Source organism: Alosa sapidissima, chromosome 15, assembly GCF_018492685.1.
Source record: "Alosa sapidissima isolate fAloSap1 chromosome 15, fAloSap1.pri, whole genome shotgun sequence".
Lineage (NCBI taxonomy): Eukaryota > Metazoa > Chordata > Actinopteri > Clupeiformes > Clupeidae > Alosa > Alosa sapidissima.
In genome coordinates this window covers 14,414,269-14,438,323 of record NC_055971.1, presented here as the reverse complement: position 1 = coordinate 14,438,323, position 24,055 = coordinate 14,414,269, and the positions used below count along the sequence as shown (strand labels likewise).

The following is a 24,055-nucleotide window of genomic DNA, read 5'->3' as shown; positions in this document are numbered from 1 at the left end:
ATCAGACCCAGTCTGCTCCAGAATTAGAGTCACTATCAGAGGGTGACTCCCTGACCCTGGCTGATATCTGCTCACGGTGAAACTTTCATCTAGCCTTGATCCAAAGTCTGCTTTGACTTGTGTTGGGCAGAGTGGACATCTTCTTATGTCAAACATCACCCACATAAACTCCACATAAACTACATGGAGATGAAATCTCAGGAAGAATATGGTGTAGGACATGTGATGGTAGAAATCAGATCAACTCCAAACCCCAAATATACACCTCTGATAGAGATTAACTGTATACTTACTGTATACTTGCGGCTTGGCCTATGTTGGTAAAACGACTAGACCATTAAAAACAAGAATCTCAGAACATCGATGAAATATTCGTAACCATGACACAAAAAGACTTCATATGATGTGTTATGTCATGTTCCCAGTGTACCTGTCCACTGCTGTGGGATTGATTCTCACATAATTGTCCCGAACTGTTGCATACATTTTGATATTTAAAGTCAAAGTCAAAGTCAAAGTCTGCTTTATTGTCAATTTCTTCACATGTCAAGACATACAAAGAGATCGAAATTACGTGTCCCACTATCCCACGGTGGAGACAAGACATATTTTACCAATTAGGTCCACAGACAAACATAACATTCAAGTAAACAATATAAAAAGTAAAAATAAGAAGGCACATACAATGAAGAAAATAAGAGCAGCAAAATTTGAGTTGAAAATGTTTATTTTTTTTAATATTTACATTTATATCTGTATTTATATCTGTCCTTTCATGATGGAATTGCACTTTAACGTGATTGATCACATGACCTATCATGGATGTATATATGGAGGTGTGTCTCCCCACTTGTTTCATGTCTGATGAAGGGCTGGGGCCCGAAACGTCACATGTGGTGATATAGCCTACTAATAAAAAAACGCTAAGGAGCAGCTTCTGGTGTGCGGACTCAACGTTCTTCTACTTGCTTGTGCCTTCCTGTCCAGCACCCAGTACTCAACTACTTGGATGTGCGTGCTGCACTCTTGAACTCTCATTAACTGTATACTTACCATTCTACAGTACAGAAATGCCCTAGAGTAAACTCAACAGTCATTCAGCTGTTCCATTATCCATTATAGAAACAATCACTCGAAATGACTCGGATATTTGTTGTTTTTGTCTTTCTCCCTTCCTATCTTTTTTGTGTTGGGCCAGTGAAAAAAACAAGGACAACAGCCTATCTTTTTTGTGTTGTGGTGCTATAATTTGAGAGCTTTGCGAGACTGACTCACATGTTCTGGCCATCACACTTATGACCAAGCTGTGCTAAAATCATACTCTGTTTCCACGACGACCATCTAAAGCCGTAATGTTAATTAAGTTTTTTTTTTTTCCCTGTCCTTGTTTTTTTCACTGGACCAAAGCAAGCATGAAAAGTGAGATATTTGCCCACATGTAGAAAATTCATGTGAAATGCAACCTAGCATCAAGCCTAATGGTTGAACGTCAGTTGGAGTAGCTGCAAATGTAATTTTCAGTGTGGTCTTTAGTCCAAGCCAAGGTTCTTTTGGCAGGACACAGTGGCAGTTCCAGCGCGTGATACATACACATTCAATAGGCTATAAATCGTACACAACAGATTATGAATAAGTCAAATCTGCCACCTTCTCTGAACCTCATTTAGCTCAAAAGATTCACCCTATTGCACAAGTCAATAGCCACCTGATTCTTGTGTGATCAAGCCCGGATCCTGATGTGGATTAGCTTCCTGGGTCAGATTCCATCTGGATTGACACTAACACTGAAAGAGTGCTGTTGTGCAAGTGTATGGCTGAGTGTTAAAGTAATACAATGGGAGAATTGATACCTTTGCCCTTTGTCGTCAATGTTCAACACCTTTTAGCACTAAGATGGTATCCATTTAGTTATAAACCAAATAAACTGGTCATGATCTTACCCGACCAAACAACTTTAAATATAGTGCAATATCAAGCATTCCTGGCGTGCATTGGCAATGTCAGAGACTATAAATGTAGCAGCAGAATGAATTTGAAGCCATTATTTTAAGACAAAAGAACTGCATTGTGGTCTTTTAAAATGTTGACATGTGATACAGGGCACAGTGGGGTACATCGAACTTTGAAGACTAATGGCTCAAGATTAAAGAGGAAAAACTATACACTGCAGCAGGGTTGCAAAACATGCAGATGACGAACAAATTGTTTCAAACACATCAATCATTTTAAGTGCAGCACGCAAACGGTTCAGCACGAGTCACTGCACAGCCGGTGGAAAAGGTCTGCATAAGCAGTACATTCAGGCTTTTAAATGCATCAGCTTTACCCAATTTCCTATTATGATCTTCCATCATTAGCTCAACACATAGCAGTGCTATTGTGTGCTTTATTTTTTTGCTGCTCCAGATCGTTTACAAAACCAACTTGAGGTCCATTTCACAGCCAAAAAATCTCTCTGAAAGAAAGTCGAGAGCCCCTTCGACAGAATGACGGGAAATGACCTTAGGGGGAGTTAATCCGAGGGACCAGAATGGCTTGAAACAATATGTGGCATTTCTTGGCTGCCTATGTCGTTGTTTTCATGACCACGTTTGCTCTTGGAGGGTGTTTATTTTTGAGCCACTTCGGAACAGTGTTGCACTTGATTTTGATTATGGAATGGAGTCAATGAAGAAGTCGCACACAAGGGGAAAAAAACACAGTTAAAATGTTGAATACCCACGCACCAGGACAAGCCCATTGAAAATAAGTCCCCCCCCCCCCTCCATCCAACTCGGTGTGAAGCTGGAACTCCTGCGTGTTGAGACAGCTGCCCAAAAGACTTTGCTTCTCTGCGGGTCGCATGATTCATACGGTGAGTAAACATCCACAACTGGCCGCACAGAGGGCATGACTCACGACAGACGGCTGCATTCTGCTTTCGCCTCTCAGCCTCACCCGACTGGCGAGCAGCGAGAGTGTGTGAGAGAGAGAACAAAGCAGGCGAAGACGGCACTGCATCACAGTCGCACTCCAGACAGCTTTTGAGGCAACTTGCCCTCATTTTCAAAGCAATTACTCCTGTAGGGTGGTGAATGAGAAGACCCTGGGTCAGCGCTATTCATTGAGAAACATTGGGTTAAGGGGAATGGCAATGAAAACTGTCCCGCTGCCACTTTCCAGCACTAATGGCCTTGTGGTGTAGTTATCATACCAGAATTTCATCGAAGCTGCTGGCCGCCTCTGCAATGAAACCACAGTAACTGACCGCTAAAGAAACGACTCCAAGAATATGTCCTAAAAATGTGATCGGCTTCACTGACAGCATTAGAAAGATGCGACTATCAGTCTGAATACCACATCTAAGCATATTCTACCCTAGTACAAAATGAGTGTAGGTCTGGGACTACACTGAACCAGTTATTTTTGCGTCACATGGTGCAAGATGTTTTCCAGATCACAATATCCGTAACCGTCTAGTATCATCACAGCAGGAAAACAGCGCTCAGTAAACTACAATTAGTGGTGCCAAAGACGAGACAGGTTTGGGCAGACAGGTCAGGTTCTGCCATGATAATGAGTCCAGCTTGCTGGCCATCAAGGGATCATTATTTATTCGGTCACACTGATTGACAGCCATGCTACGACCTACCGAAAAACATTGAGAACGCTCTGAAAGGGTTGCCGATGTCTGCAAACTCAGAGACCTATTATCACAAACATTCTTTACATTAACTGTCATCTCCCAACAGCCATTTTCTCCTCTGAGTCAGTCTTACTGGCATTGTTTTATTGGATGGATGTGGGTACGGTATAGATATCTGAGATAAAACCACAGCATTCCCCACACACAGGCTCATTCATGACTACCCCCTCAGTTCTTATCTGTCTTTACCCTCACCAGGGATCCATACCAAAAACATCAACACTCTTGAGTTTTGTGGGGGGGAACAAATCAAATAGACAGCCCCTTTTGTTTAAGGTGATAAGATGGCAAGGGCCTGCTTTCACATGCAACCTGAAGCCAAAGAGCTCGGGCCTTATTTTTCAGAGAGAGAGAGAGAGAGAACGCACACAGCGTGCGGCTGCTGCTGTGCAGTCTTCACGGCCAACATCCCATACCGGTCACGCCCTTCCGCGGCGGGCGGCAGAGGGAGGTTTGAGCTGGGGTCGGACCGGATCAGTCTGGTTCTCCTCTTCAACCAGGCCCTGAATTAGCACAGCATCTTTCACCACCTTCCCCATTGCCAGTCTGGACGTGTGTGAGAGTGTGTAGCAGCGTGTGCGCGACTAAGTGTGTGCGTCTGTTAGTGTGTGTTTAAGCCATGTGGGATTAGTGATGATGTCATACTGGGTGCAGCTTTTTTTGAGTGTGTGTGTGTGTGTGTGTGTGTGTGTGTGTGTGTGACAGAGTACACTGCCCCTCCCATACACTGCTTTCTTCTTAATGAGTCACTGAAGGCGCTACAGGTCTGCCACCTACGCAGTCCCGACTGAGACTCACCGTAATCTTCAGTGCTGTTGGCATCTGACTCTGGGCAGAGCTCATACCAGACCCGGGCCAGATGTGTTTCAAAGAATACTTCTTCCGGGGAGTGGAGTAAGCCACACGGTATTTGTGTATTCAGCTATTCACGTTACGGTATGTGGTTCTGTGTCGCCCTCAGAGTGCGTACTGTATGATGACAGTGACGCCACCCGTTTAAACGGCCATCTTGTGAAATACACCTTTGAGTCACTCACAGCACCACTCTGAGGTTGAATGGGGATACAAAGCTCTATCATTCTATCTCTGTCTTTCTCTCATTGTCTCTCTCTGTGCGTGTATTAGGTAACACGGCAGCCCATTATCAGCAGAAATGATCTCAATGCTAATTGCATCTCCTGCATTCTCCCTGAGGAGGTTTGGGTCTAAGTCTCGCTATGAGACACTGAGGCTCGCATGCAGCGCTGAGCCAGAGAATGGAGAGAAAAGTAAATTCTAATCATGTTTTGTTTTAAATATAATTTCCTGCCTGTCTGGAGATGAGTGCGGTCCTCTTCCATGGTGTGCAAGTTCTGAGATGGATGCACATGTGAGTTCTGAGATGTGGTGCAGGTGTGCCAGTTTGTGTATGTGTACAGTGTGTGTGTGTGTGTGTGTGTGTGTGTGGGTGTTTATGTTTATGGGTGTGTATAAGCAAAGCAGAGTGTCAGTATGTCTGTGTGTGTATATGTGAACAGTACAACAAAAAGGCTTCAGTGTGTGGTTCAGTTGAGTTTAATGCTAGTGTGTGTGTTAGCAGCCTTGTGCAGGGTGTCAGTGTGTGTACGTGCACAGTGTGATGTGTTGGATGTGATTGAGTGTGTGTGTGTGTGTGTGTGTGTGTGTGTGTGTGTGTGAGCAGCACAGTGTGGGGTGTCAGCATGCAGCCGTTCTTCACGTGGTCTCGGAGGTGAGGGGGGTATTAGGGGAAAGGTGAGTGGCAAGTCTGTTGCCCTGGGTTACTGAGTAACCAGAGTGCTCGCTTGCTTGCTTGCTTTTTCTCTCCGCTCCTCTCTTCAGCAAAAGCCTGTTCTGCTCTTCTAGCTCCCACCCCACTCCCACCCGGTCCACCCCTCCCTTCTCTCCTCATCTTCATCAGTGCTGCTGACGCTGTCCATCGAGTTGCTCGGCACCGCGTGGAGTGGAGTGGCCAGGCTCTCGCTCGGCCGCAGGGAGAAAAACAATCTGATCAAACATGTGGGGGAGAGGTCAGCTTGTGGACCACAGCATGGCCTGTCGGACTCTCTCTCTCGGGCTCTCTCTCTGTAGAGCATCCAGTTCTGGGAACTCCGAGTCATCACATTTCCTCAGGCGCTCTGGGAGAAGAGCCTTCAACACCCTCAGAGCAGAGGGGAATAGTCACTGGCCCATTTGATCAAGAGACTCAAGACGTTTTCTTGACGTTTGTGTGGATTGAGCCTTCTGTGCAAAGCAAAAAATCTTGCGTAACTTAGTACGTTATTGCTTGGATGCCATTTTCTTTATGCTGACCTTTGCCTAATGACCTCTAATCTGAGATCATATTGCACTCTATTTTTTTATGTTGCATTTGTTTATATCAGATACAGCTTTAATTTTGTGATGGTTTGACATTTAAAAAGGCAAATGTACAACTAACCATATCCTATAAAGCATGACATATGAGACATATTGGAATGTCTTACAATAGACCAAAGTGGTAATTCAATACATTTTTTGGATTTCATTGGCTTACTATAATTTCTTACAGAAATTCTCAGCATTTGGAACTGGGAGTATCCCAGTAGTCTGTGGTGTTTCCCAGAACATACTCACTCAGGTGATGTTGTTTACATCATACATTGGTCCACCTCTCTGGCACGTGAAGTGGGGAAGTCAAGTTCAGGGCAGATCCTGTGGCCTCTGTGGAGCACTTTCTTCCCTACGCTGGCTGGCAGTCTGTTTATCAGGTGGCCTTGAACGTGCTGGCGCCCAACAAAGACCGGGTGAGCAGGCCCCCCTCGGCCATGACCCTGGGTGAAGCGCTCTCTCTATCTCTGCCTTGAAAATCAAAACAAAGTCAGCTTTTTTTGGTGCGACTCACCACACACACACACACACACACACACACACACACACACAGACACAGACCTGTCAGACTGACCCGATGTCTTTCTTTCTAGAAGTCCTGGATCTGCCTCGCAGCGTGAACACAGGCGTAGAATGACACCACATCTGACCATCCATCTGTCTGTATTGGAGAAATATCCGCTGGATGCTCCAATCAAGACTGACAACAGTGGACAGTGGGAGGGTGGGTGAGTGAAGGGAAATTTCACATTGCAGAGTTGCCTCATTTTATGGTGGGGAAACTCCCGGCCAGGACTTCAACTTTTGCATTGCCACAAACCTCCACCTGTACAGTCCTGCCATGTGAAACCACTTCACATGCACATACATGGGAACCAGATTATGTTGAGGCTTAAAAAGTACCCAAAGAAGGAAGTGTTACCTGTAAGTAAACACTAAAATATCCAGTCAACTTTCTACCCATGGGGGATATTCCAAGTCCATGTTTTACTAAGCTGGATAAGAAAACTCGAGAGTAAATGGCAAACCTCCTAATAGAAGTGCACATTTCCCCTGCTAAACAAAGTCAAAGGGCTCTTCTATTTTGGGATTACTACTTTCTTAGAATTGACTTATCCAGTTTAGTCACTAAGGCGTGTACTTAGAATATCATCCAGGGATATTTATTAGTCAATTTAATGACTGTAGGTGAGCATTATAAAAGCAGTAGAAGTCGGTCGTATTCCCAAGGAGGTGACCTACTAAACTGTCTGAGGCACACTTTCAAAACTTGCCCTGAAAATGTTGGGGCCTACTGTTCATTTTAAGAGCTGGTGCTGCTTCCAAAAACTTCCTCTCCCTCACACGCATACACACACACTATTAAAAGCAAACAAAAACACAAAACACAACAAATCAAAACAAAAACAATGAGCATGTCTATGGCTAGCCACAGCAAGGGGGAGCTGAAGTTTAGTGTAGCACTATTTGGAAATTATGTAACCCATTTTGTGTATGTTCCAGGAATCAGTACAAAGTGTTCACATTAGCAAAGCAAACATTTTTCTGCAGGGTTGGGTAGAGGGGGGTCTTGCACAATAGATATCGCAGCCACACGCAATACTGTACTGGCTCACTGAGAAGGAAGGAAGACTAGCTAATGCTAACAGCCATGAGCACTGCCCAAAATACTCGCCTGTTTACACCTGAATACATGTACTGTAAACATACACACTGGCAGCCATGTTTGTGACTGTTTCACCTGCTAAAGAGTACACGTGTTGAATGATCATGAATTAAAAAAAGGATAGTAAGAGGAATAGGCTAAAAACAAACACCTTTAAAAAAACACAGACATTTTGGGATGTGTTTGTCGCACGACACATGGATTACTATCTGTGCCACTACGGCTGTCCCGGTGTTCCTGGATCGCTGACAGGTTGATGAATACTCTGATAGCAGAATCAGAGGAAGCTGCACTGCTGTGCTCTAAGGGGCCAAATAACAGCCTTTCTGTTTTCAATGTGCGCTGTCAACAGCACAAAATGTCCCATTTTCATCACATTAGATAATCTTCTCCAGTTACCATAGAACGACTCATCAAACATGCCTGCTAACAAATAGATTTCAAGCTGCGGTCCTGGGGCCTCTGCTTCAACGGTGGAAAAAGAGACCCGTTTGCTTCTTTGCAGGGCCAAGTTTGTGGACGGGGGGGATTATGTAATTTACGATTCCTTGAAAGCCTACGCACATAGCATCCGATATGAGTGTGGCACACACTGCTTTCAATGTTTAATTACATGAGATAACATGGTTTGCAGTGCAACCCTGCACACCAGCTTCAAACTCTGCCGCCGCTGCATTGTAGATTACGATTCAGTTCTATTTTGTCGGCGCGGCTCAATAAAATCCATTGTTTATCCAATGCCCACATTTGGATGGCGCTGATGTGCGTGGTAAGTGACCGCACCTATTTGCGTGGTGCTTTAGACTCCCATTTCAATATCGGATCATTGGAAGTGAACCTGTATCAATGAATGTAAAAGTCTATCACCTTCTCACTTTTCAAAGTTGCTCAGAGCAAGTCGGCTGAGTTTCCCAGTTTCCCCTTCCACCAACCATGCTCTGCGGGAGAGAGGTGAGAAATAGCCACTTGTCTAAAGCATGTGCACCGGCATGGCATTTGTGGCCCCAGCAAGTCAAGCGGTCTAAATCCCACTCCTGTAGACACATTGTAAGGCTTCATTATGGGGCCAGAGCCGGCAGGGGTGAACAGCAGTAAGCGGTAGCACGCCCGCGCCTTTTATTCTAATAGGATCTGAATCCGAGAGGAGAGGTAACGGGTGGTGGTGGTGGTGGGGTTGAACGAAAGCGGCGAGATTAGCAGAACAAAAGTCGTCTAAGAATTTGGCCGATTCAGTGGATTCCAGGAGCCTGGGCCCCCCTCAATCCCGCGGGTTAGTGAGGTATGTTGGGAAATCCACCAAGCTGCAGAAGATTATGCTCGATTACTTTATCGCCACAAAAATCAGTGACGAGCCTGAGCGCTTTGCGTCTCTTATACCTCAGCATTACGAAAACATCAACATACAGTAGGGACCACAAAAAAGATTTGTCAAATGTGTCAGTCATGTCATGACGGTTTGCAGTGCAATGAAGATCAGAAAGTGATGTGGCAACAAGAATGTCTGCGGACATGACTACGTTCAGGTCCAGGCATGGTGCACACATTTCATCATCAGCACAATCCATGCAGCACCACAATTTTGTAACCATGCAGACTTGGACATATTGGTTCGACCTGTGTTTTAACGCACTGTCTCAAGGTCAAGAGAAAATAAAATCTATTTATGTTTGTTTTGCGTTTAGAAAACATTTTTTATCCCAAAAGCAACAATGAGGAGTAACATTACAGAGAAGACCTTACTACATACTACAACAGTAAATAATACCAGAGGATGAGGTTTCATTAGTATGTTTGCTTCCTAGGAAGGCAGAGAAAACAATCAGCCTATACAACAGCAAAACTAGTATTCTTTGGAGACGCAAATGCACATACTGTATAGGCATTCGCTCTGCATGACCTGGACTAGTGCAAATGCACATACTGTATAGGCATTCGCTCTGCATGACCTGGACTAGTGCAAATGTGAATAGTCAAAACTGGATGTCGAATGTCACTTCAAAGTCAAGCCACAGTGGTAATCGGTGAATTTACAGTAATTTCCTATCATGGCTGTTGACCATGAATACTGAAGCTACATATGGGAGGCATACTGTGCATACAGTATCACTTGAGAGACCTGTGCAGTGTCACAGATAATTGAGTGGATGTTTTGCTTCTATTCCCCTCCCCCAACCCCACCAACTTGCCCTACAACTTCAAACTTTTTACTGGGTGGGCGGGGATGGGTAGAGACTTTCTCATGACCCCTTCACATCACCAGAAAGAAAACCGCCTCTCTGAATGCGGGTGAGTATAGCTTGAGGGTAGATTCTAGGTTGTACTTACACAACAACTCACCTCCGGACCTTGGTCAGAGTTGTCTATTTCAATTATTATCTAAACATAAAAAACAAGTTCATGTGAGCTACAATTTTTCTCTGGCTTAGGTTTTTTACAGTATACTATTTATATGCGCGACACAATAATCTGTTATATTTTTGGAAAAGAAAAACCACCTGATCAGATAGCAAAACCAACATGACACCTATGACATGCCAAACAACTGAATTTAAAACTGAATAAATACCAGTCAATCAAAAAGCTCAGATCTTTATCTTGTCATCTTTCTGGTCACGCCAAAGGTCATAGGTTATCTATCGACTAATGTTTCACTCTCTACCCGGCCCATAGAGGTCAAATGTGTTTGCAACAGTTTTTTCAGCCTGAGGGTTGTATGATGATCCAGTGATGATCCACCTTGTGGAATAGCATCAGTGCCTAGCAGAGGCGCTACCCGGGCAGTGCGCATGGGTGGCATGATCTGGCATCAGTAGGACTTCACACACAACCAGTGGAGTCAAAAGGTCTGCAGGGTGCCTTTTTCTACAGCAGTTGAACAGCTGAACAGATTTGAGGCGATTTAGTCAACAATCGGTCCGTCCGCAAGCCCTGATTTGAATACTCTTTTGTTCCCTTTTGTGACTGGGCCTGAGGTTAAATGGCTAAATTGCAGAACAGTGTAGTGCTAATCCAAAGGACTCAGAGGGGAAAAAGTATAAACGTCTGTACATTCCTAGAAAGTGACCTTTGGACATTTCCCATTAAACTGTTTTGAGGCAGAATGATCAATGATGCAGCTTATTTAACCAATTTGATTGGGGGCTGGGTTATGGTCTGGCCAGTCCAGTGATTAAAAAGGAAATGGTCCGTGAGAGCACAGACAGATGTTCATTCAACATGCTTTTACATAAATCCTTAGTGGCTACAATGTGTAATGATCAATTGAGAATGATTCTTCTTAAATTGCCTGAAACTATAGCTATTAAAACAAAAAAAGCCCCAAATGCTACTAAAACGGAAATAGAACGTGGAAACCGTAATACTACAGGGGACGTCAAAGCCTCTTACAGACCTGAAGACCCAGTTCTGTCTGCCAGATGCTCAGCTAACTGGCATCTCTGCAGCAGCCAGGACTGAATGTCCCGGGCAGTGACATCTGAGCTCCATCCAGTTAAGCATGGGGCAATCCTGGGCTGCGAGTCCATCGAGTCAGGCCTTGTTCCAACAGGCCATCTAGGATCCAGAGCCATGATGTCATCCAAGATTCCAGGGTCGAGAGGCAAACGCTGGCTCTCGTGGATGGAATTCACAAAACTGACCGAGCCACCTCATTGTCTGGCTTAGGTGGTCACTTTTGCAATTGGATCAGTCGTTACGTTTTAATGACACATAAAATGAGATGAAAATGAACAAACGAAAACAAAACACACTGGACTAGGGCCTGAGAACTGACAATAATACACTTACAGTCAACTGGCTTCCCATATGTATCCCTACTTCCAAGTCTCTGAATAGGCATTGTGTATTGTGGCAAGGTTTCAAACAGTAGGACTAGTGCGCATTCTGGAGCAGGGAGAACAGTGCTGGCCCTCGCTCACGAGTGCTCTATGTGGGCCAGTGGGGGGTTTGGGGGGGTCGAGAGCCTGTCTGGAGTAGGACTGTCACACTTGTGGGCATGGCCGCGGGTGATTTCACACGCCTGAAAGAGCCCAATGTGATCCACGCGAGGGGAGCTACCAGGGGGGTGGAGTGGGCTCGGGAGAGTCCCCTTTACTAGAGGCATGTGACAGGCTCAAAATATTTCCCCCGGGGGCTCAAAAGGCTCTGTCTGCCTGCAGCCACGTCAACACATTTAGCAGGCTGTGCGTTCTCGTCTCCAACCACGCCCCTGCTAAATGGCCGCCTGTATCTCTGCTAAATGAGGATTATAAGAATCACAGTCTTAGAGTGTTTCTATTTTTTTCCTCCTTCGTTTTTTAACTCATAGAAATAGCTATTAATGGCTGCGCGAGTGGCATTGCTGTTTTTCATCTCTCCTCGAGTCTTTTTTTCTCTCTCTCGCTCTCTCTCATTGTGCGCCCTAAATATAGCTGCTGAACGAGGCCTGACAGGCATTTTTCCCCGCAATTAAAAGATGGCGTGACTGGCCATCGGGCCGATGACATGAAAGCGCCATTGTCTGCGAGAAAAGCATCCAGCCGCTCCGCGATTAGCCCTCGTCTTGGGCGGCCGCAAAATTGGACTTAACCATCTCGGCTCTTCAAAAGGGGAGATGGGGAGAGAGCCACAGAAAGACACAGCAGCATGTTTGGGGGGGGGCGCCTTCTAGCGCAGTTATAGAAACTCGAAGTGAGAGAATGACAGAGAGAAAAGAGGGGAAGAAGATGAGAGAGGGAAAAAGATTTAACAAGAAGAAAGATGGAGCTGTTTCTCATTATAGGTTGGACCGGAGTCAGACTTTAGCTTGTGTGTGTGTGTGTGTGTGAGAGAGAGAGAGAGAGAGAGAGAGAGCATGTGTGTGCCTCTGTGTGTGTGTGTGTGTGTGTGTGTGTGTGTGTGTGTGTGTGTGTGTGTGAGAGAGAGAGAGAGAGAGAGAGAGAGAGAGAGAGAGAGAGCATGTGTGTGCCTGTGTGTGTGTGTGTGTGTGTGCGTGCGTGAGAGTGTTAGAGATGAAAGGAAAGAAGGAGAAAAGCGATTTGAAGGTCAATATCTTCCTCTTCACTTCTCCTTGCCTACTTGTGGGAATTACTTGTTCACGTGGAGAGAGAAGATAAAAACAAATATCTTTTTTTTTCTCTTTATTTTCTTTTCTTGTTCTTTTTTCCCCCAAAGTGCGAGCTGTTCTCTCCAAATCTGGCAGACAGCGGCCACCATGCAGAGATGTGGAAACTGGAGAGGAGAACACGCAACATACAAAGAATCGAAGAAATTCACACTTAAATCCTCATTCACATACGTCCACAAACTCACAAAAACACACACACCACTAATTTGGCTACACAGACAAACAGAATGTTATAGTCCCCCTTAAATCAAAAAAATATAAAATAAAACATACTTCTCCCAGCACCAGTGCACTCAGTCTGTAAAGTCAGTAACACAGTGTGGTCCTCAACAACCACATGCGTTCTCTCTCTCTCTCTCTCTCTCCGTGGTCTACAGAGTCGACCAACACCTGGGTCTGCACATGGGCCTTCTAAGTGGGGCTCCACAACAACACTGCTGGTCCGTGGTTTGGGGCCCCTGGCGGCCCGCTCGGGGGACCCCTCAGGACAGCAGGGCCAGCACCTGCTGGGGCGAGCGGAGCAGGAGGCTCTCGGGTTCCTTGTAGCCGTTGGTCGGGTTGGTCATGGCCGAGTGCACCTCCCCATACGCCCGGCACACCAGCTCGGTCGACTGCCGGAAGATCTGCTCCCTGATGAAGGACAAACAGCAGGGGGGGGTTATGGGGGGAAGAGGAAGAGGAGAAGAGACACCAAAATTAACTGAAAAAAACTGAGGCCTAGAGGGAAGTGCAAATACGGATATGAAAATACAGTTCAACAACATTATTTATCCCCATGAGGCGATTCAGTTATGAGGAAAGATGATGCACCAAACCAGACATATATTTCACCACACAGGCATAGCAGCAACAATATTATAAGGATAAAATAAGACTGTGAATAACAGGGACAAGAACATGGTGTGAAATGTTACTTCAGCACTGGCGCCACATCCAACAGAAAAAGACTCTCTCACACACACACACAATAACACAATATAATTTCCAAGCAAATGGATAGCTGAAAGATGTGCTGCCTTTGGGCTATTCACACCTTCAATGTGAAATATGGTGGCACAACAAGAAATGAACTCGACTACTAACATTCTTCACAATGTTTCAGCATTCTCTTCCTGACTTGCAAGCCCCATTGGATAAGTAAGTATCAAAAAACAAACATTCAAAACATCCCCTAAAAATAAAACAGTCTGTAAAATGAAATACAACATAATGTCTGATTCATTTACATAATCTAAAGGTCACAGAACAATCTAAATGAAACATAAATTTAAAGAGAGCATGAAGCCATAGAAACTAAGAGTTGTTAAAGCTGAGTTCTGGGATGCTCAATTGACCAACAGATGCCTTGTAAACAGGAGCAAGCCTAGAGATTGCAGGCCACAGCGCCATCTACAGGTGCAGTTCCTCCAGCACAACAACACCGGGCGCCTCCACTACGCATGTGTCCTCATAGTAAACAGTGTGGCCAGGAAGAGCCACGCTGTACGCATGCAGTCCTAAGGGCATGTAAACATTTATGTCCCTCAGTTGCTGGAATGAATAAGTTTACTAGTGTGTGTGTGTGTGTGTGTGTGGTGTGTGTGTGTGTGTGTGTGTGTGTAGGGGAGGGGGGTATGTTTGTTTGAATGTATCTGTGGGTGTATGTCAGTATATGAGTTTGTATTACAGTACAGTTTGTAATTTGGATGCCATGGGTTTTTGTTAATGTATGTATGTGGGGTGTGTGTATATATGAGTCACTATGTTTGTATACATATATATATATATATATATATATATATATATATATATATATATATATATATATATATATATATATATATATATATACGCTTGTGTTGGGTGAGTTTATGAGCAGATAAAACAGGAAGGAGAAAATATTACCCCACTGAGGGGGACTTACCAGTCAACAAGACTACAGAAAAAAAAGTCACTAAATGTACCGTAAGTGAGTAATGCATGGAAATGGAAAAAGACAAAAAGGAAAGCTTGTGCATGTGTGTTTTAAGACTGTGTGTTTCTAGATGGATGTATGATTGAGAAATGTAGGTATATGTATGTATGTATGTTCAGAAGCACATGTGTGCCTGTGTGCATATATTAGAGTGCATGATTGTGTATGTGTGTGTGTGTGTGTGTGTGTGTGTGTGTGTGTGTGTGTGTGTGTGTGTGTGTGTGTGTGTGTGTGTGTGTGTGTTTATGTGCACATGTAATGTGGAGGGGATGGGGGAGCGTTTTCCCATCATGTGTTTACTCCTCTTGAGTGCTGAGGTGGGAAGGGCTCACGTGTTGCTTGTGTTTATGTGTGGGAGAGAGAGAGAGAGAGAGAGAGAGAGAGAGAGAGAGAGAGAGAGAGGGAGGGAGGGAGAGAGAGAGAGAGAGAGAGAGAGAGAGAGAGAGAGAGAGAGAGAGAGAGAGAGAGAGAGAGAGAGAGAGAGGGAGGGAGGGAGAGAGAGAGAGAGAGAGAGGGAGGGAGAGAGAGAGAGAGAGAGAGAGAGAGGGAGGGAGAGAGAGGGGGCAGAGAGGATCAGCCGGATCAGCCCAGAAAGACAGAGAGGGAGGGAGGGAGTGGGCACTGTAGAGGGAGATGATGGAGATGGAGAAAGAGATGAGAGAGATGGAGGGACAGATATAGAGCAATGGAGAGCATGAGGAAGAGTGTGAGAGAGAGGGAGAAATGGAGCAGGGGCTAATTAATGGCGTCCTGCCCATGAGCGGCATCCTCGTCTCCATTAACGGCGGGGAACATTAACCTGAGGTACAGCCAGTACAGCTTCTCATGACGGCTCCACTTCCCGTAAATGTGACTCACTCACTCCCCCCCCCCCCCCAGCCCCCTCTTCTCTCACTTCCATCTCCCACCTGCTCCTCTCCTCTCTCCCTCCATCACTACTGCCTAAAATGCCTAAAAGCCCTCCATTCAGGTGGGTGAGGGAGGGAGGGAGGGAGGAGGAAGGAAGGAAGGGGGGAAATATAGCAGAAAGAAAGAGAGAGAGACCTGAATGTTCATGTTGCTATCCCAACCTCCAAATGCGTCAACAGTGAGTGGTATTAAAGTGCAGCATCTGACTGGCGCACAAACGTGGGCACGAGCATTTAGGCCTGTATGACACAACAATGAGGAACAGAACAGAAAGCCCTAATGGAGACGGCCATTGCAGGAATGGGAATTGTAAGTGTACAAGTGTGTGTGTGTGTGTGTATGTGTGTAGAAGGATACACAATGGGGTATTTTTTTATTTTTTATTAAAAGGGGACTTTTTTATTATGGGGTCTTTTTTACAAGCAACTACTCAGAGCTTATGGTGAGTCTTTCTTTATGTGGGTCATGAATGTACACTGATAGGTAAGTGGACGAGAGTTTGGCGTTGGGGGAGGATGCGTGTGTCCCTCACGCTGTGTAGGCTTACTCACTTGATGGCTGCACTGAGGAGGAAGTTGAGCTGCGGCATCAATAAGGTGTCTGGGGAAGATAGGTAGCGGTCAAACTGCACCTGCAATGGGACAGACGTTGGTGACCAAAACGGTTCAGTTCGATTTAATTCATTTTAGTCCTGTTAAATTGTTGTTTTTTTGTTTTCAGTGAAGTAAGTGTCAAAGACTTAAAACGTGTATTCTGACCATACTACAAAAGTAGAGGCAAAGGGAGAGTTAAGCTAACACAAGAAATGGTCGCATTTAGGTTGTACAGTGAATGCTACCAATACCAAGTACACTTGCATAGCCAAACCTACTCAAGCTTTACACTTCTAACAGCTGGACCCGACATCCACCATTAGCAGATGTTTTCAAGCGAGTGTGTGCATGTGTGGTTGGACATGTTTGTGTTGCTGCTGCACATGCAGGCACACCTGCTTCCTGGGTGAGAGAAAGGGAACTCACCATGGCGCCTTTGACCGAGGCACTGTCCATACTGGGGACATCTGCCAGAGGACCCTGAAACAAGAGCAAGAGATCAAAACACGAATGAGAGAGAGAGAGAATCAGAGAGACAGAAAGAGAGATAGAAAGAAACAAAACAGAGACGTAAAGAGAGAGAGAAATAAAGAAAGAAGGGATAGAACGAGAGAGAGAAAGAAATAAACAGAGACAGAAAGAGAGAAATACAGAAACAGAGAGACCGAAAGAGACCGAGAGAGAGAGAAAGAAGCAGAGAGAGAGAGAGAGAGAGAGAGAGAGAATCAAATGGTGTAAAAAGGAGCAAGGGAGCAAGAGAAGGAGACAGACATGGAGGTCTACACATTCAGTGCAAAAATATAACAGTTCAGTCACAACACAGTGACAGTTGTGATCCCTTTACATGCTAATATAAAATTAAGGGTGTTGAGTTATTAAGTGGGGTCAATCTCATAATGCCAGTGTCATAATGCCAGAATGGAAGTCTAGAATGGAGACTATGAATGCGTCTCCTTAAGATCCACTCCTGATCGTCTCCCTAGAGGAGCCTTTCTACTCCCAGCGTGTCTCCATCCATCTGCATCACGCGTGCCACCCCAGCTAGTGCTTGCGGCTTTCTGGTGTCTAAAGACGTCCTGCTTTTCAGGGGCGTGCTCCTCGCCAAACTCCACCAAATTACAGAGGTGGCACAGAGATGGCACAAGGATGGCACGCCAGCATGGTAAAGAAGAAAAAAAAAAAGAGATAAAAAATGACAGCAAACGAGGTTTCCTGGGTTTTCATGACTGGAGGCAACGTGGGTCTCCCGCGACCTTTGCTTCTCTAGGCGTGACCAAGTGACAGGCAGACGGTCACAGAGAAGCAAACTGAGGAATGAAGAAATAATTTGGACACCATCTTGAATCCAGTATGTGCAAAATACTAACAGGTCGAATTCCTAACAGGTCTTTTATAAACTTGAATACAACTCTGAAACATAAACACAAACTGTGGTTTGATGCACTTAAGATATGGCGAGATGGTTGCCACACTGTGGCCACAAGACATGACAATTATAGGAGGTCGTGTTGTGTTGTGAAAGGCCTACCATAAACAGTACAAAAATAAAGCCAAGCTTTTTTGACTCATGAGGGACCATTCTCTTTGATAATCCAGCCAATACCCTCAAGTGCAATTGTAACAAACAACAGACAGACAGCCGTGGCACATATTTGCGTGAGGCCTCGGACGCCGTGATGGTGTGCACGCCAGGGGCACTGGCGGCGAACTCTGCGCCTGTTTCAACCCGAGCAGCGGCGGATGGCCTTGGGTTCTAACTCATGTCCACATACGCGTAGCGCTGGTGAGGCCGAGAGGAGAAGACGCAGAGGAGACAGTATTATGTGTGTGTGTGTGTGTGTGTGGGGGGGGGGGAGGGAAAAAGGAGTGAAGGCCATACAGAGTGGTGTTACAGGCATGGTAGAGAGGAGAGGAGAAGATTGAGAAGAAGAAGGTGGTGTGGCATGAAAAAAGCGTAGCATGCCAAAGCCCAGAATGCCCGGCTGTGCCAGGCCCACAAGCTTCTCACCACACGAGAGCAGTCTGGAGAGTCACACACACGATATAAACAAGAGCCAGTACACACCCCATTTCCCACGTGCTACACTCTACAGAACTGCTTCATTTCCCACACAATAGTCTGACTCCTCTGACTATTTTTGGTCTTTGTAAAGTAAACTTTCTTAATAAATAATAATAATTAAAAATATATATATATTCCTAAAAACTTAAAACATCCATTTCCATCCATTTTTTTTTTCATTCTCTCAGGCCTTGCGATGACTAACCGAGGGGAGTAGTGATGGACTTGAAAAGCTCCCAGTCTTTACCAGGCCAATTTATTAATGACAGTCTAACCATGGGTGTTGCCATGGCAACCTCAGCTCTCATAAACAATGGAGGCTATTCTTGCAAAATGAAAAATGGCAAAGTGAGCTATTAGTGCTCACGGTGGATGAGCAACTCGGCCTATAGCACAGACAGTAATTGTCATAAAAACACCTCGTCTATACAAAAATACCACAAAAAAAGAAGTCTGAGTTGTCTTCTGTAACTCAAAAGCCCTGAGCATGTGATCGCTTTCTTTCATGTGCCTATTACATTTGAAAAAAAGAGACCTAAGTGCTCTTCGATAGGTCTTCGCTTTGTAATGGGCTCAACAAGGGTACATTAGCTTAGCAAATACTCTTAAAACATTCTATATATTACACATAATTGATGGGAGACAGTGCCACCATCACCACACAATAGAGTCCTTTCCTCCTGTAAGCATGGTGCAGCCAGTGAGTCAGTGCTCAGGTTTGGCAGAATTAATGCGAACCATCTGCTGAGGATGGACTCCAAAAAACATCTTCTCCTGAAAAAGTGCGAGCTGGCAAGAAAAAAAAAATCACTTTCTTGTTTGGATTAACCATATATTTAGCCCAGACAGTCAGGCTACCAGCACAGGTTTTCAAGGCTCTTCTGCGAGGTTTTGCAGGGCTCTGACCAGCCAGCTCAGGTGCTGGTTGGTTTTCTCCTGCAGTGGCCATAACTAACCACACTGATGTTGGAGTGAATATTGCACTGCAAGTCAGTTTGCTGTACAGAAAAGGTCTGCCAAGCCCTCAGAAACCATAACAAAGGTCAGATCTCCATTGTGCAGAGCTGACATCTATCTAATGGAACCTCCTGCTGTTCCTTTATGCTGCTCCTGTGATATCTATTTGGTTTTTATTGCTGCTTCCAGCCCCCAGAACCACTGACACTGGTTTGATATTGTTATCTTATCTATTCTGTTTGTCAGTTTGGATGGACATATTTCACAGTGAGATATGCTTTTTAGCCCTCAAATGATATGAACTGGCCTGCTATCCACCCAGTATGTTGTGCTGTGCTGTGTTGATATACTGTACATAGAAGATTTAGGTTGGTTGATTAATGTGTGTGTGTGTGTGTGTGTGTGTGTGTGTGTGCACGCTTATCAGAGAGATGTGTATGTGTGTAAGAGATGTTTGTGTCTGTGTGTGTGGATGAGATGTTTTGTGTGCATGTATGTGTGAATGGGTGAGTTATTTGTTTGAGTGTGTTTGTGTGTGTGAATGGGTGAGTTGTTTATGTGTGTTTATGTGTGTGTGTGTGTGTGTGTGTGTGTGTGTGTGTGTGTGAATGGGTGAGATGTTTGTGTGTGTGTGTGTGTGTGTGTGTGTGTGAGAGTGTGTGTGAGAGTGTGTGTTGGAGCCGCACCTGCTCAGGGCTGTGCTGCTGCAGGGTGCTGTAGATGTAGCTCAAGCCGGCCCTGGTCAGCACGTACGATGCCTGCTCGTTTATCAGAGTGTCCAGGTGAGCCTCGATCTGAGAAAAAAAAACGACAACAAAATAACAAAAATAAACTATTGTCCAGTGGAGGTGGGAATATCGGACAGAAAAGATAAACAAAACCCACTACAGAACAGTCAAAACAAGAAAAGTGTTGAAGTGCTATTTCAATCTGCCATAAACATTCTCCTGGTATTTGTGTACTAGTCTAGAGCTGTTTCTTCTGTCTCTGAACATAGGTCTGCATAATGCACTGGAAGTGTCTACTGACCAAGCGACTTCCTCCAACAGCAATGAATAATGCAGCACTATTTACAGAAACAGATTTGTTTTACATTTATTAGTGATATTTATATCCTTACATCCGCTTAGGGCCATTGCTCAGACAGAGTAACACATTTCTTTCATAACAGGCAAGGGCCACTGTGCTGGTGGCACATATAAAAGCTAACGGTGCAGGAGAGAGAGAGAGAGAGGACGGTTTATGTCTCACTACCATACGTCAGGCCTCTACAGTATTGGCATGATGCAACGTTTGGCCAGAGGATATCTGCGGCCAGTGTTAAATTGTTTTTTAACGATTGGGTTGGTGGCAGAATAGGGGATTTAATTGAATTCAGTCTCTGTAGAACAAGACATAACCCCCAGAAGTAGCTCTGGGTACTAGAAGAGTAAGGCCAGGAGAGGTGAAAAACAGAAGGAAACGTGTGTCGCTTTGGGGGTTACGGCTGGAGAGGCAGATCAACAGTAGATGTGCTTTGCATGTCTCGTCTGTTTGAGCACATGCTATTCTTTACAAAGGGGAGGGGGGAGAAGGTACCCAAGAACATTACGGAACCACAGAGTGTACCACACAGACCTGAAAAATAAATAAAAAGCAAACAATCTCACATTTCTGCCTTGTCACTGAAAATTTCCCATTTACAAACTCATAGATCACCAAGTAATGCATTACTAATGCATCCCTTAATCAACTAACTAGTTCAAGCCTTAATTTCACCATTAACATTTGACATTATTAATATATTGTATATTGATCAACCTGTCTACATTTCTTCATATATTTCCTACATTTACAAAATATATTTGTACTAAATCTACTTTTAAAAATACAATACAAATAAATGAGATCAAGCCTCTGTAAAAAAGCTCACATCACATGTCAGCAAGTTAAAGACCTTGTGACTGGTAGTTTTGATCAGACTGCAGTAGCACATGATCATGTCAACTGAGAGCAAAGATTCACGTGAAACCCCGACTTGCCTGAAACTCCAGCATCTCCAGGCGTTTGTCTGTGAACTCGAACACAGCCAGTGTGGTCTTCATCATGTACAGACAGTTCACCATGTAGGTGGCCATGTCGGCCGTGCCTAGGTTACTTGCGGACACAGTGCACAGCTGCAGCAGAGGGTCCAGGATACAGGACAGCACCTGAAAAACACAGGCCACCTCGATATCAGCTACAGATAAGAGTCTGCTTACTGTACAAGAGACCTGACACAGCTGTCCAAGGAGTGCCATTCTTCTCCTCATAGTATATAAACAAGTGATTGTGTGTCTCAGATGTCTCTCTGTGTTTTTGCTGATCGGGGCACAAAAGACAGACAGACATACTGAAAGAAAACCGTTGAATACTGTAGAGTTGATTAGTGACGGATTTCACCAGACAGACAAACACATGGCTAGGTATCCAAGCCAGTCAATGCCTTGGAGAAATGAAACAATGACACGGCGAGACCCGACAAAGTACCACTTCATTTCACCTGGGCGAAGTCGGCCTGGCGGGCGTCCAGTGGGACCACAGAGGAGTCGTGGGTGGCCAGCACCTCACGCAGCAGGGCCAGCGTCTGGGTCAGCGAGGCTGTGGGGCCAAGGTCTGGGGGAGGCAGCTCCACCTGCCAGCACAAGGAGGGAGAGAGAGGGATAGAGAGAGAGAGAGAGAGAGAGAGAGAGAGAGAGAGAGAGGGGTCAATTCTGGATCGATACGGCACACGTCTCACTCCGGCTCACTCCTCGTTAGGGCCAGGTGAGAGAAAAACACACACGCTGCCTGTCTCTCCGCGCCTCTTGCTAAGAGATTGATTGGGTGATCTGTGTGTTTAAGCAGGCTGTCGATACACTGAAGAGAGCAGATGGAGATCAGGACCTCAGTGGACTCACAGAAAGAGAGAGAGAGAGAGAGAGAGAGAGAGAGAGAGAGAGAGAGAGAGAGAGAGAGAGAGAGAGACAGCTCTGTTTACTATACTACTACTAGTTGACAGCACACCTGCTGGGAGGAGAGAAAATGGCAGGCACTCCACACCCCACCCCACCAACCCCCCCAAGACACACACTCCCACACACACACTCCCACTCACTCACTCACACACACACACACACATACACACATACACACATACACACATACACACACAACACACAACACACAAACATACACACCCTGACCAGGGAGGTGAGCTGATGTGTGGTCCAGTCAGGGTGGCACGTGTAAAATATCTGCGCGGTGGGGCCATCTAATGAGGGTGATTAGAGGAAGCTCGCATTTCTGACATCGACTGCACTGCTCGCCAGTGATAAGTAACGTCTCTGAGCCCTAGGCGATTTGATTAGCCCGCCGCTAAGGGGATAATTCCATCTCGAGTGGAGCGTTGGCAATGAGGAGAGAGAGAGAGAGAGAGAGACAGAGAGAGAGAGAGAGAAAGAGGTTGTGCTACTGCTCCCCTCCACTAATATTGACCGGCCCCCTCAACGAGACAGGACATCCGTGTCAAGGGATATTTTGGATTCAATTTGCAGGTTCCCGAGAAGTGCGGATGATGTTTTGGAAGGCCGAGTGCCTGCCTCACAACCACGCAGAACGAGCGCTCCGAGTTCCCAGTGTTTACAAGGCACTTCACCTTAGGGCTAACAACACTGTTGTTGCTCACAGTTTCACTAACTGCACAATAGGGGGGCTGGGTGGGCTGGTGGGTAGTATGCGAGCAGTCTCTCCGAACATTCACAAAACATCTGAGAAAGTCCTTAACAGAATCTGTTCCCGGCAAAAAGGCCACGGCGTCCTGATTGGATGTGTTGGAGAAACGCTGCAACAATTGGTTTCCTAAAAGCTTAGCTAATTAGTCATGTTAGTGGGCAGCTACTAAGGGACACAGGGTTGGACCCCCCCCCCCCCCCCCAGCCATGTGGTGCCCACATGCTACAAAAAATGAGGAAGCCTCATTATTCACTATGCTATGACTCAGTTCGAATACAAGGCATCTGCTGACTGACATCAGCTCCACCAAGGTCACAGGGTTCACCCCGCTTGGGCACAAAACCACGCGAAATATTTTAATAATTAACACTGTGCAGTAACGACTCAAATACAAGTCCCCCCCTTCCCCTCCCCATCCCTTAAGAAGTGTTAAATGTTAAAAGTGTTGCGCGGGTCGTGACAGAGTGTTGTGTGCTTCGTGGTCTGACTGAATATGTCCTCCAGCGAGGGACCCTGGCAGAGCTAAAAGAGCTCATTGTGAAGGAGGCTTCTGAAGGGACATTTCCCTCATATTTTCATACTTCTTTTCTCTTTTTGTTTTTTGGTTCCCTTCACACCCACAAAATCTTTTGTTTTTCGGCTCACAAGATAACCAAAGATATCTCCGGTTCCATGCTGGCAAATGTAACAGCTACTTATCTAGCAGACGGTTTTAGCCCAGGAATGTGCTTCAAAACACCAGAGGAACAAGCAGTTCCCATTGTCAGTGTGAGAAACCCTGACACTTGTGTTTTACTTGTGTTTGAAATGCTTCATATCTGATACCAGTTAATCCTGTGTTATTGGCCACAATTTAATAGCAACAAACCAAAGATCAGATTCACCAATCAACATTGACAACTAGTGTAATGCAAGAATATGTTTAGCTTAGCATTCTGAAGTTATGAAAAACTTAGACCTTGGCCTGTGCCGCAGCTTCAGAACCTTGCCAACCAATCGCAGCATCTATCCCCACTGTTGATAAAC

The 24,055-nt window shown here is 45.3% G+C and overlaps 1 protein-coding gene and 1 long non-coding RNA gene across 2 annotated transcripts in view; both read right to left on the bottom strand.

Moving 5' to 3' along the window:
- Positions 1–2,654: 2,654 nt before the first annotated feature.
- Positions 2,655–7,207, bottom strand: LOC121683847. Its single transcript, XR_006022927.1, has 3 exons — positions 6,614–7,207; positions 6,299–6,523; positions 2,655–5,926 (listed from the first exon to the last, which is right to left on the bottom strand). It is a non-coding gene; the product is annotated as an uncharacterized LOC121683847 (long non-coding RNA).
- A 5,474-nt stretch (positions 7,208–12,681) lies between these two features.
- cog6 (component of oligomeric golgi complex 6) overlaps positions 12,682–24,055 on the bottom strand; it is a 37,577-nt gene continuing 26,203 nt past the window's right edge. Inside the window, exons 14-19 of the mRNA XM_042063685.1 lie at positions 21,819–21,950; positions 21,319–21,486; positions 19,984–20,091; positions 16,705–16,758; positions 16,237–16,316; positions 12,682–13,452 (exon numbers count right to left, since the gene is read on the bottom strand). Coding sequence (XP_041919619.1) covers positions 13,305–13,452; positions 16,237–16,316; positions 16,705–16,758; positions 19,984–20,091; positions 21,319–21,486; positions 21,819–21,950 — 690 coding nt within the window. The 3' untranslated portion in view covers positions 12,682–13,304. The remainder of the gene's footprint in view (positions 13,453–16,236; positions 16,317–16,704; positions 16,759–19,983; positions 20,092–21,318; positions 21,487–21,818; positions 21,951–24,055) is intronic.